Raw genomic sequence first — 12,013 nt, forward strand, 5'->3', positions numbered from 1 at the left:
TGCATTGAATTATGCTTTATCTACCTACAATAAAGAACTATAATATGAGCTACAAAGAACTATAAAATTATAAAAGGTATAATTATTTGAATAGTTTCCTCTCCTTAAGGAGTGTCATAAAGTTCTAATTTAGTCTCTAAAAAAAGAGACTTAATTGTGCAAAGTTGATTTTACTTTATTGTAGTGAAAACAGGTCCCTTCCAGGATAAAGTGAAGTATAAATAAATACATGTCACCTTATTCTAATGTTGCTTTTGGTGGCTTGTTTTCTGCATCAAAAGCCCTTAAAATGTTCCTCATCTCTAAGATTCATTGAATAGGTATTTGACAAACAGTATCTTTGAACTCTATTATTTCTGTAAAGTTAAAAGGAACCCCCCCCCCCCCCCGCCCCGCTGCAAAACCCATCCCCAAGTAAAAACTCTCTAATCTAAAAAAGAAAAATGTCCTATTGTGATCCCATATTAACCATTACTGAATTTGTATCCATGCTATTTTGCTAAATCCAATTAGATTCTTTCAGAAGTAAAGGCTCAGATCTAGTAAAAGTTGCAGTTCTTAAAGGTAGCAGAGGCACTCAAAGCTTGACATATCCGAGTGCTGATACTTTTCATTACACCTCCTTCAGTCTTCTAAATCCCATCCCCAGAGCTGTGTGGATGATTTACCTTAAAGCTAAAACAAGTTAAAGCAAGGGATCCTCACTTGTATGGGGTTCTTCCTAATTTTGTATGTTTTTCCTTAAGAGGGTAGAACAAATTATATAACTTCAGGCTCCACTAAACCTGGACCTGCCCTGTAACCAATGATCTCTATCCCCATTCCAAAGGTTCTTTGTAAGTTGGTCCTTTACTTCATGGCTTGAGTATAGATAAATTTCTACAAGCCTTCTTTTATAACAGACATCCTTTTAGAAAGTTTGTCATGCAGATAATAAAGTAACAACATAAATGATTCACCTAGAACCTCATCACTTCAACAGGTAACCCACATTTATTCTTCTGTGGCCCCTTCCAGTATTTGTCCACATGTCTACATAACTTTGTGTGATTATAATCAAAGTTTTATCTTGGAAAATGACCAGCTGCCGGAGTTCAGAGGGTGGGCAAGGATGCTGACTGTCAGGGCCACATCCACCTTGTTTACCACTGGATACTCTGTGCTTAGCACAGAGTCTGGCATCCGGTTAGTACTTAAATATTGGCCGAGAGACTAATTCTGAACCTGATTGGCCCAATTTTTTTTTTTTTTTTGGGTATTGAACTCCAAGTAGAAACGAAACACTCTTAAAAAGTAGCAATTATTGTTTTCCATTAAAGTGGAACCCTGCCTCATTAATTGATTGATTAAACAAGTGTATATTAAGTGTCTGTTAAAACCAAACACAGTTGGATTACTTGGGACATCAAGAGAGACCCAAAGGAGGAAAAATCTGCAGAGTGTGCCCTTTCTAATCCCTATCCCAGCCCTGTACTTTATGGCCTGAGATGAATAAGGAGAATGGAGGAATTTTTAATCTTTTAAAAAGACATAGCCTTATTTTATCTTTGCAGAAGAGTTGAGAAATATAAAAAAAAAAATGACATTGGGGAAAAAAAGGAATTTTACTTAAGGCAGGCAGAAGATAAGAGCTCTCTATTGCCTTAAATGGCTCTGTAAGATTATGATACTAAGCTCTTTGCCAGAAACTGGGCTACACTTATCTGAAGTGCCACATTCATTCTGAAATGCTCTTAGAGGGAGAAGTCAAACAGTTTATTGTCCAAAAGGGATGATCATTTTAGGTTTTGGTTAAAATACAAAGCATATACCTTTTTTTTTTAGGATCTAGAACATGAGAGAGGGCATGTAAGACATGCATCGGTCACTTGAGTGACCTGATGTGACACACGCAGAGTCACTTGAGAAGTCTGACCCTGCAAAAGATGGACTCCTTCTACCCTGGGGTCAGTGCTACTAGGCAATGTCATTTCCTGGCAAAGTTCAATTAAACAAAATCCCAGAGTCGTTTTTCTTCAAAATAATTTTGATTTAATTTCTTCTTTTATATAAAAAGACAACAAATTACATTTCAGAGAATAGTGTTTAGGTTATGAGGTTCCCGTCAGAGCTGTTTTGCAATACATGTTTACATAATCTGAAGTGAAGTCGGCAGTCGACTGTGAAACTGGGGCCAGCCAGGCTGCCTTGTGCGCGTTCCATTTTGGACAACAAACTAATGTAACATTCTATTGTTTAGGTGTCAGCTAGATTTGGATTTTCTTTTGGACGTTCGAACTGGGATGAGAAAACAAACCACCACCACATCACCACGACCAGATTCTAAAAAGCAACAGGTCAGTCCTTTGTAAAGAAAACAAGCAGCATCAATATCTTCTGCTCTAATCAATGAGCCCAAACATTTGACGTTTTGAATACAGATAAATAAGTCAAATTTTTGGAGAGAAAATCTTATAGAATCTTTCTGTTTGTACTGCCCAATGTGTTACTGATTATTTCCCCTATTGACCAATTGTACTTTGCTGTCCAAGATTCACAGAAGTGAATCTTGCAGTGTTAAAATGCAAAGAGAACAATAAACAGTATACAGAAGCAGTTAAATATTTCTTATAAAACTTATCCTAGAGAAAATTTGCCAAAGTAAAAGCAATTACACTTTAGAAGATCCCACTTGATGGTGAATGTGTCGAACACCTAAAATTTTGTACAGTTATTAGGAGAAGGCTGAAAATGTGTCCTTGCAGCTTTACCACTCAGCTTTCTTTACCTGCCCTCCCTGAGGATCCCGACTGGAAGGGATCTGTTTCTCTTTGTCTGAAAGTGCCTTGCATTATAGTCAACTGTAGGCGTAGTTCCTTTACTAGACCACAAGTTCCTTTAGGATATGAGTGATGTCTTATACATACTTGCCTCCTCCAAAGTACCGAACATGGCAGTGCTGGGGCTCAGGACAGGCTGCCTCAAGATACGCCACAGTGGCACAGTGATTATTTTGAATTAAAGTTACTTGAGAAACAGCTGGTGGAAACAAAAGCCATTAAAAAACACTCTGACTTACCCCTTCCCCATGAAAGCGAGAAATAAATCTCCCAGGTGAAGGTATCCTCCCTATACCAGGAGGCTACAAAGCGTCCTTATCACCCGAGTTAGGGAACTCAAGGCTTAAAAAGCTGTACTATAAACAAATGTTGTTACTTCTTCATCAGTTTGCTCCCTAGCATAAGTTAAATCTTCACAAATCTTTCTTTGTCTAAAAATGATATATGAACAGCTTGCTTTGGTCACTTCCGGGGTCCCATTTCTATGAGAATTCTACACATGCAAATTAAATTGTTTTGTTTTGCTTCTTTCTCCCGTTAATATGTCTTGGGTCAATTTAATTATTAGACCAGCCAAAAGAACTCAAGAGGGATAGGGGGAAATTTCCCCCTCCCTGATAGTAGTTATTCAATTATTTATGGAAATGAGTAAGTCAAAATACAGATAAAAAAATTCTCCTAATGAACTCCAAGTAGAAACCAAAAACTCTTCTGCCTCTACATTTAGTGGCTGTATTGTATTTGCAAAATATATTTAGTGTAAATGAAGTGAATATTTCCCTCTAACACAGTCCCTTTTTGTGGGTAAGTTTATTCTTTATTCCAATACATTTTTTGGGTGTGATGATGAAACTGATTTTGGATGATCATCCATAGGTGTCAAATGTCAAAGCATATTTCTTTGTCCTTTCTGGCAATAGTATTAGCATACCACATATTCATCCAGAGCCTTTCCAAGGAAGAGCTCTCTAAACAAGCTATTTTAAATTTTATAACGTCCTCAGTTATGTGTTAAATAAGCTAAATTCAAAGAAACTAAGATTAACCACATCAGAGCAAAAAGTGAAAGAAATTTAATTAGAAAATTCAAAGAGATGACAGCAGAGAAAGTCTAAAATTAATTGTAATATGATCAGAATGAGATCTCATCTCATCATTCTAATTTGTGAGCCAGGACACATGTACACAAAGAGTTTTCCGACCAAGCTAATTAATAGGCCAAAGGAGCTGGTTTTGTGAAGAAAAACCTAAGGAGGCAAAGTCATTCAGCATTCAGCATAAGTCTAACATAGGATTTTGGAAATTCTAAATCAGCAAGTCTCTTAAAGAAAACAAAAAGCAAATATCACGTTGCTTTTTAGTTTAATCAATAATGCATTCATTTTCATATTCACTTTGATTATTAAATGTGCAAAAATATACCAAATCACTTTTCTATGTGTTAAAACATTCAAGTATATCATTGAAAAAAGGCAATGCAACTTTGTCTCTGAAGTTTTTAAAGACAAGGGAGGCAACTAGAGATAAACAAGGATTAAGCCTGGAAGATCTCTCAAGGTCTGGCTTTTGATTCCTATGTCTCTAACTGAACAAAACTCTCAAATCATAAAGATGCAGAGGCACAGAGACACATTTTCTCCACGCCTTATATTCCTGTTCTAAGAGAGGTTAACACAGGGATCCAGACACGTAATGCAGAATTTTCTAATTACCTAACTTCTACCAGCAGTTTCTGCTAACAACAACAACAAAAAACTTCAGAGAGACTGTCTCCCTCAATAAACGTAACTAAGTTCAAGTACATATTAAGGTTTGTAGAGATGAAATGACATAACTTGAAGATTGACTTTAAAATGTTTCAGTGGAAGAGAAAAAAAGGGGGATAGGTGAGCAATGCAGCAAAGTCTTATAATTACTACATGTAGGGGATGGGTATGGGGGGATTTATCATATTATTTTTTTCTACTTTTGTGTATGCTTGAGAATTTTCATAATGAGACTTTTTAAAAAAGAGCTTTAGACAGTATAGTTCATCAGTATAGGTATGGGTCTATGGACTAGATAGAAAGCTCTGCTAAAAGGAAGAACGGCTGGTCTTGAATCTGGGGCTCTTTACCAGGTTTAAAAAACCATTTCACCTGTCTTTCTCAAAGGAAGGAAAATAACACAAATCTACACATTATCTTGGGATGTGTATTAACACAATACACTGTTTAATGGTATCATAAAATTAGAGAAATCTAACTTTTCCAGCTGAACATGGAGGCTATATTACATGAAAGACATGGATTTAGATTTTGGTTTAGTTTTTAGTTTGAAAGAAAAAGAGGAGAGTGCCAATCAAAGAATTCAGATTTCCTAATCCTTTTCTCAGATCCAAGTAGTTTTTCTTTTGGGGATTTAACCTCTACCCTGACAGTTACAGAAGTAAGTTGAGGGGGTCTCCTTCTGGAGGTCATACTTTGAACAAAAGTAATCCTTTCCTGTGTTGAAGAAATCACTTTCACCCCCAGCAGAGAATACACTTTTAAGGAGGCCTCACTCTTTCTGGCCCCTCTCTATTCCCTTAACGCCTCATATATCCCTCTCTTCCATGCTTCCTATATTCTTCCTCACTGGTCCTGACATCACATCCTATGCAATCCTCAGGGGTCCAAAAAGCCAAAGAGCCCCCTGGGTCTATGAGGACAATCATACTTGTTCCTATGCAAAATGTGGTTTGGGGAACTGGAACTGGATTAGAAACAAAAGAGGAGTCAGATAGCAACAAACTCTCTCCTAGTTCCTTTATTTTACATAAGTTTCATGACCATGGGGCCTGTGCTGACATTGCTTTTTTTTTTTTTCCCTTCTTTCTTTTTTAAAACAGAGATTAAGGGCTCACGTAAGAATTCACTCTACTAACACTGATGTCATGGACACTTCTTTTTTAAAATGAGGTATTTGGTTTACTGTCCAAAACAGTAAAGGTTTGGGCAAACTGCAGAAATGATATAGCAAGTAATTAAATAAAAGTGAATCACTGAAACATAAAACAGAAATGGGATCTGGCAATATAGTTGCTCTGACACTCTGAGAATCATTATTGTAGCCAGAATAAACCCACCCACCCTACATCTCTAAAAGCAAAACCCAGCATGATTTTTCCTAGGGGCATACATTTCTACTCAGAAAAGACAGTGAGAATGAAGAGGTGAGTGAATACGAAAAAGGTAAAGAGATTAAGACCACTCTTACTGCCATTTTCCCCATTCTAACAAGAATTACTTATTAATGGACCACTATTTCCCTTGGTTTCAAATTACCTTAGGAAAACATTAATAATTACGGCAACAACAGCATTTACAAGTGAGTTTATGTGGGACTGTTGTCAGAGTTCAAAACACCATGAAAGATCTGGAGAAGACAGTTGACTATTTCACATAAAAAACTGAACAATTAGGTTAGCCAGGCCCAAAATAATGATGAAAATGTGAAAGATTAACTTAGGCCATGTTAGACGCTCTTCTTGGTACAGGGAAATTATATAGATGAGAGATGGATATATGAATACAAAGGCCAGGCCACATGCTGCTCCTGAATATCTGCAAAATAAAAGCTTTTGGGTTAATATTCATCCTGTGTTTTTCTGATTTACAATTATGGTAAATATAGTACAATTTAAATCCTCCTCAGTCTGATATTACAATAAAATTGTTTTTGATTCATTTGTTGTTGACATAAAGCATTTGAGTTTAAAACTTATTTTACTTGCTAAGTTAATATAAAATATTATTTCCTGTTCATCTTTATAGCATCTGCTTGACAAAGAGTTTTTTTATTTATCTCTCAAATCTCCCTAGTTCCTCTGTATCTCAGTGATTATGGCTACTTCCTCAGAAACATCTGGAGATAGGCTTCCTACCTTTGATCTTTTATAAACTAATTATAAATTCTGAGTTGTTGAAGGACTGCTAGCATCTGCTTAAGACTGAGAGTGCCTCCTTGGCATTCAGCATAATTATCAAAGATAGTAACAAAAATACCTAAACACATGACAGAGGAACCCATACTTTCTTCTCTCCTTCCCTATACTTAGTTTTCTTGAAAACAGGTTAATGGGAACTTGTAAATCCATTATATTCAATAAGCATCAGGCTAAAAGTCTCCCCTTTTGTTTCTTGCTACTTTCTTAGGTAAGGGTCTTCCAAAAAGTGACTCAGTCCTGCTCTCTACAGGTCAAGGAAATCAGATTATTCTAAATTTCAGTTTTCCATGAGAATCTGAGGTCACAAATATATTCCCAATCTACTCAACCTATCACAATGTATTTGGAGAAAGGATATTAAGGAAAGAGCCATCTGGGATCTAAACTCTTACTTCATGACTACAATTGACACTGAAATATGTTCTTGAGTAGAAAGGGATTAAGAAAGTTAGGACATAGCCTTGACATATTAGAGACATTTGAGGTACCCCAAGAAGTTATATATTATATATTAAAAACAACTTTATTTTGGATAAAGAAAAAGGAATACAGTGGAAAATTATGAGAAAAAGAAAAAGAGAAGGGGAGAGGTACATAAGGCTAAGGGATAATGGGACTTCTAGAGTCAGGAATAAGCAGAAATGGAAGATAACGAGCACCTTAACTGATACCAGGGAACTACATTTGAATGTTACTGGTTTTAAATACTCACAGGAATTTTATACAATTATATCAAAACAACAACTACAACAACAACAGGAAAAGCATAAAAATAAAGACCAATATATGAAGGGGCAAAGTTCCCTTACAGGCAGTACCTTATGATTCCTCCTATGTTTGGGTAGAAACAGGCCATGAGCACGCCAGCTCCCACAATAACTAGATTAAGAATCAACACGTGGAAAATGCTAAAAGTTGAGAAGAGAGTTTGGAGGAAGAAAAAATATAAAAACAGGCAAATTATAACAATTAATATGAGAATAAAATTCATTATTATCATCTTTAAAATGAGAATGTCTTAAACTTGACAATAAAATTACAGCATAAATAGAAGGCAACAATAGTACTCAATACTGGTGATGGGACAGTGATACTGGCCCTTTTGTGCAATTATATAAATAGGTTAAATTTTGTAGGAGCAAACTGGTAGTGTGTATCAGGGTTCACATTCTTTGACACATAATTCCATTTGGGTGGAAAATCATAAGAAAATAATTGAAAAAGCTATTAACATAAAGATATTTGTGAAAAGACAGAAGCATCCTAGATATATGGCAGGGTAACAATTTACTTGATGGAATATATTAAAAAACATTAAAAATAAGTAATCACTGTTACCTAGATGGTAAAAATCCATCTAGGCAACTTGAGGAAAAGTTAGATTTTTACTACACAAGAAAGTCTGAAAACACTTGAAAAAATATCAGAAGGAAATACACTGAAACGGGTGTAGTGACTGTGTTATAATCTGGGATTTGGGGTAATTTTTCTTTGTTTCTATATTTAACAAATTTTATGTTTTACAATATTTCTTTGTAAAGTGTTTACTTTTATAATTAGAAAAATAAATTTTATTAAGGGGTAAGGCAAAATGGGCAGGTTTTTATTTTTCAGATTTAGTCATTTAAAGCTATTCAGTATTTACCATGAATAGAATATCTGCTAAATAACTTGAACTAGATGTTAACAATTCAAGGTTTGGGAATCACTTCTGGACACAAATAAACATAATGTAGATGGAATGCGATGCTCAAGAAATAACTCCATTTCCCCCAAAAATGATCCTTAAAAGCCAAATTTACACATCAAAGCAACATTTTGAGCCCAAGTTATCAGAGGTTAATTAATCCTAGGTATAGATTACAGAAAGAATTAAAAATAAGGAAAATTATTTATACAAATAAGTGTTTAGTCATCCATCTTGATGAATTACAAAGATATTCAGGCTTCTAGATCTTACTATTTATCCAGAAACTCCAACCTTAAAATTGTTTCAGAGCTTTGAGAGAGACATTGGTTGGACCTTTGTTATTTCTATATTGTAAAAGGAATCAACTTTGTGTATTTTCCAAAGTAGTGGTTCTCAAAGTGTAACCACGAACCCCAGGGAAGTTCCTAATTCCCTTTCAGGAAGCCCTGAGGTAAAAATTATTTTCCAATCAGACAAAACACTACTTGCTTTGCAAAAGCATTGGTGGGTAAACTGCTGCCCCCTTAGCATGGCTAGAGGCAGCTGCACCTGTCTGTATTCTATACTGTATTCTTTACTGCCAAACACTCTCAAAAAAAAAAAAAAAAAAAAAAGTTTTATTAAAAATTGTCCTTGATAAAGGAGTAAAAATTATGTTTTATTAAATCTCATACTTCGAACATACATCTTTTTAGTATTCTGTATGATCAAATAGGAAGTATATAATAAAGCACATCTGCTGCATACTGAAGTAAAAAGGTTGTCTTGAGGAAAAGTACTTGTGCAACTGAGCTGGGGGACAACCCCGCCGTTTTATCCGAAGACCGCTATTTTTACTTGAAAGGCAGACAAACTATGGTTCTTCAGACTTGGGTATTTGACAGACATTTTCTTGAAAATGAATGATATGATCTTGTAATTTCAAGGAAAGCAACTGGTAGTTTGTGTTGCCAATGATAACATTTGAGCTTCCGAGTAAAAACTAGAATTTTGGAGAGCTTGTATTTGCCACCATGAGAGCTCGACAGTTTTCCAATAAATATCTAAAGACTTTTGATATTAATGAATGTGGGTTTTGAAGTGTGCATAATGAAGTGTGTCAACATTTGGAAGATCTACAGAACTCACTGAACCAATATTTTCCAAAGGACTAACCCTGATGTTATAAAATCATGCATGGGTAAAAGATCCAAAGTGTAAGATAGACCAATGGATTTTAATGTAACTGAGTTTCAGATTCAACTAACTTTTAAAAAACTACCACTTGTCAAGGTATGGCATAATATCAAAGAAGAATATCCACAATGATCTGAAAAGGCTATTAAAAGTACTCCTTCTTGTTCCAACTATGTGTCTATGGGAGGGTGTATTTTCTTCATATATTTAAACAAAAATTACACATTACAACAGAATGAATGCAGAAGAAGCTAGGAGAATCCAATAATCTACTAGCAAATCAGACATTAAATCAGTTTTAATGTCATTAATCGGTTTTGAAATGTAAAAGAAAAGTTTTTTGAAAATCATTATTTTTCAAAAATGTTATTTATGTTAACAAGTAATGGATTTATTATTGCTTTTTAAATAAATTAATAAACATTTTAAAAATTCTGTTCTAATTTTTCATATGTTAAATATTGATGGATATAACCCACATAAGCTAAAGTTCCTGGGGGTCCTCAAACCTTAAAGGTGTAAAGGGGTCCTGAAATCAAAAAGTATGCTCCAAAGTATGCAGTCTGTAGAGTACTTGTAACTGTAGGATAAATGATAATATGTTCTTGGTGGCAGGGGAAGAAAAGTAATGTGAACACAAAAGGGAATTCCAGACTTTTTCCAAGAAGAAAAAACATTCTAACAGCCAACATTACGCAAAATAATGGCAGAAAACAGGAATAAGGCATTTACCTAGAATGTTTTTCATCTATTACTTCTTCGTATTTATTTTATTTTGGTGAATGTAAATATAGCAGGGTGTATAAACACAATAGGAATAATATTTACTGAAATCCAATGTGAAAACTGTAGCTGCTGCTATTGTCAATGCTAGAAGCCTGGTAACTCTTGATTTCTGCTTTTAAAAGCTTTTGTGTTTTTAAACCTACATATTTATAACTAATTATTTATTAAATGAGGGGAAAGACTGCATTAGTTCACTTCAAATAAACTGGTTAAGACCACTTGTTTAGCTGGTTACCGTAAATGTAATTTTGTTCAAATTTTATCCAAAAGTTTTCTTCATTTAAGATCATATATTCCCAATAAAATAGGTCAGGGTTAGGTACTTTTTACTAGAATGAATCTATAATAAAACTTAATTAAGAGTAGGAGTTAACCAGGGGTCCACAAGGAAGTTTCAGGGAAACCTGAAGCAGCATATAGAAACTTCTCTTGGATGAGGGTGACTAGCTTTGAACAGATTTTCAAAAGGACTCACAACTCCTCCATTACCAATAAGAGATTAAAAATTACAGCAGTAGTTACAGAAGCAAATAAGAAATTAAACTTGTTATGTATCTCACCTTCAATCCTAAACAATGATCATTTATGTAAAAATGCATGAATGTAAAATATACAAGTAAATATCAATAACCAATAATTAAAAGAGTTGCTTCTCATTAGCCATACAGGTCCTACATACTATTAACTTCTTGGCAAAGAGTAGATTAATGGCGACTAAATCATAAGATAAATATAACTGGTATCAGAGCTAACATAAATACACTGGAAGGAATTAACTTTAAATCATTCTAGACAAGGGAGAGGCTTCTATTTTTAAAGCTCTTCTGGGACAAGAACACCAATGATCTATCCTTGGTGTTAGGCAAATTTTTCACTGTTCATTAGGCAAATTTTTATAGCAAAAGGATCAGTCACATTTTAAACTGACCTGTTTGCACAGTCATTTGTTGCTTGGCACATCTTGCTGGTCAAGAGAAGAGCCCTTACCTAGGATAAACGTCACCGAAGATATGGCCCAACAGCTGGACACGAGCCAAGTAGCCTAGGAGTGGATATACAGTCATCATCTGGAACAGCAGGAATATCCTTGCAATGAAGGACAGGATGTCACTGCTAGGGAAGTTGTCTAAAAAATTCTAATCCAAGAAAGATAATAATGTTACAAATCAAATTCAGTATATACAAATTTATAAAATGGAATTTTTTCGCTTCGTTTGAACATGGGTGCCACTCAAATTGTGGTTTGTGGACGGGCGTCCATCCACAAACTGTTTGTTAACTATTATTCTTCAATGAGCTAAGTACAGAAATTGAAAGTAAGTGTTTGGAAACTTAAAGACATTTGACATTAGAATAAAAATGTGGCATTTTACAAAAGTATCAGTCTGCAAATGATTTGATATTGAAACAGCAACAACAAAGAAGACCTTGTCCACCACTGATAGTCTGAGAAGTACTGCTCTATAAGGTTCAAGCATAAATTTGTTTGAATAAATTTAAATAGCTAATTCAATGCTACTTCATCCTTAATAGTTCTCTTGCTTTTCCTCCTCTGAAACACTGTAGCACTTTCAA

General features: G+C 34.8%; 1 protein-coding gene across 8 annotated transcripts in view; it reads right to left on the reverse strand.

The window, feature by feature from the left end:
* Positions 1-1,193: 1,193 nt before the first annotated feature.
* SLC38A9 (solute carrier family 38 member 9) overlaps positions 1,194-12,013 on the reverse strand; it is a 109,582-nt gene continuing 98,762 nt past the window's right edge. For 4 of the 8 annotated variants that reach the window (XM_036847228.1, XM_036847232.1, XM_036847231.1 and 1 more), the window contains exons 13-15: positions 11,426-11,574; positions 7,605-7,694; positions 1,194-6,403 (exon numbers count right to left, since the gene is read on the reverse strand). In XM_036847228.1, the coding sequence (XP_036703123.1) occupies positions 6,238-6,403; positions 7,605-7,694; positions 11,426-11,574 (405 nt within the window). In that variant the 3' untranslated portion in view covers positions 1,194-6,237. Of the gene's footprint in view, positions 6,404-7,604; positions 7,695-11,366; positions 11,575-12,013 lie in introns of those variants that run through there. The other 4 variants (XM_036847233.1, XR_005019304.1, XR_005019305.1 and 1 more) reach the window with 4 other exon arrangements.

The sequence above is a fragment of the Balaenoptera musculus genome, chromosome 3 (genome assembly GCF_009873245.2).
Source record: "Balaenoptera musculus isolate JJ_BM4_2016_0621 chromosome 3, mBalMus1.pri.v3, whole genome shotgun sequence".
Lineage (NCBI taxonomy): Eukaryota > Metazoa > Chordata > Mammalia > Artiodactyla > Balaenopteridae > Balaenoptera > Balaenoptera musculus.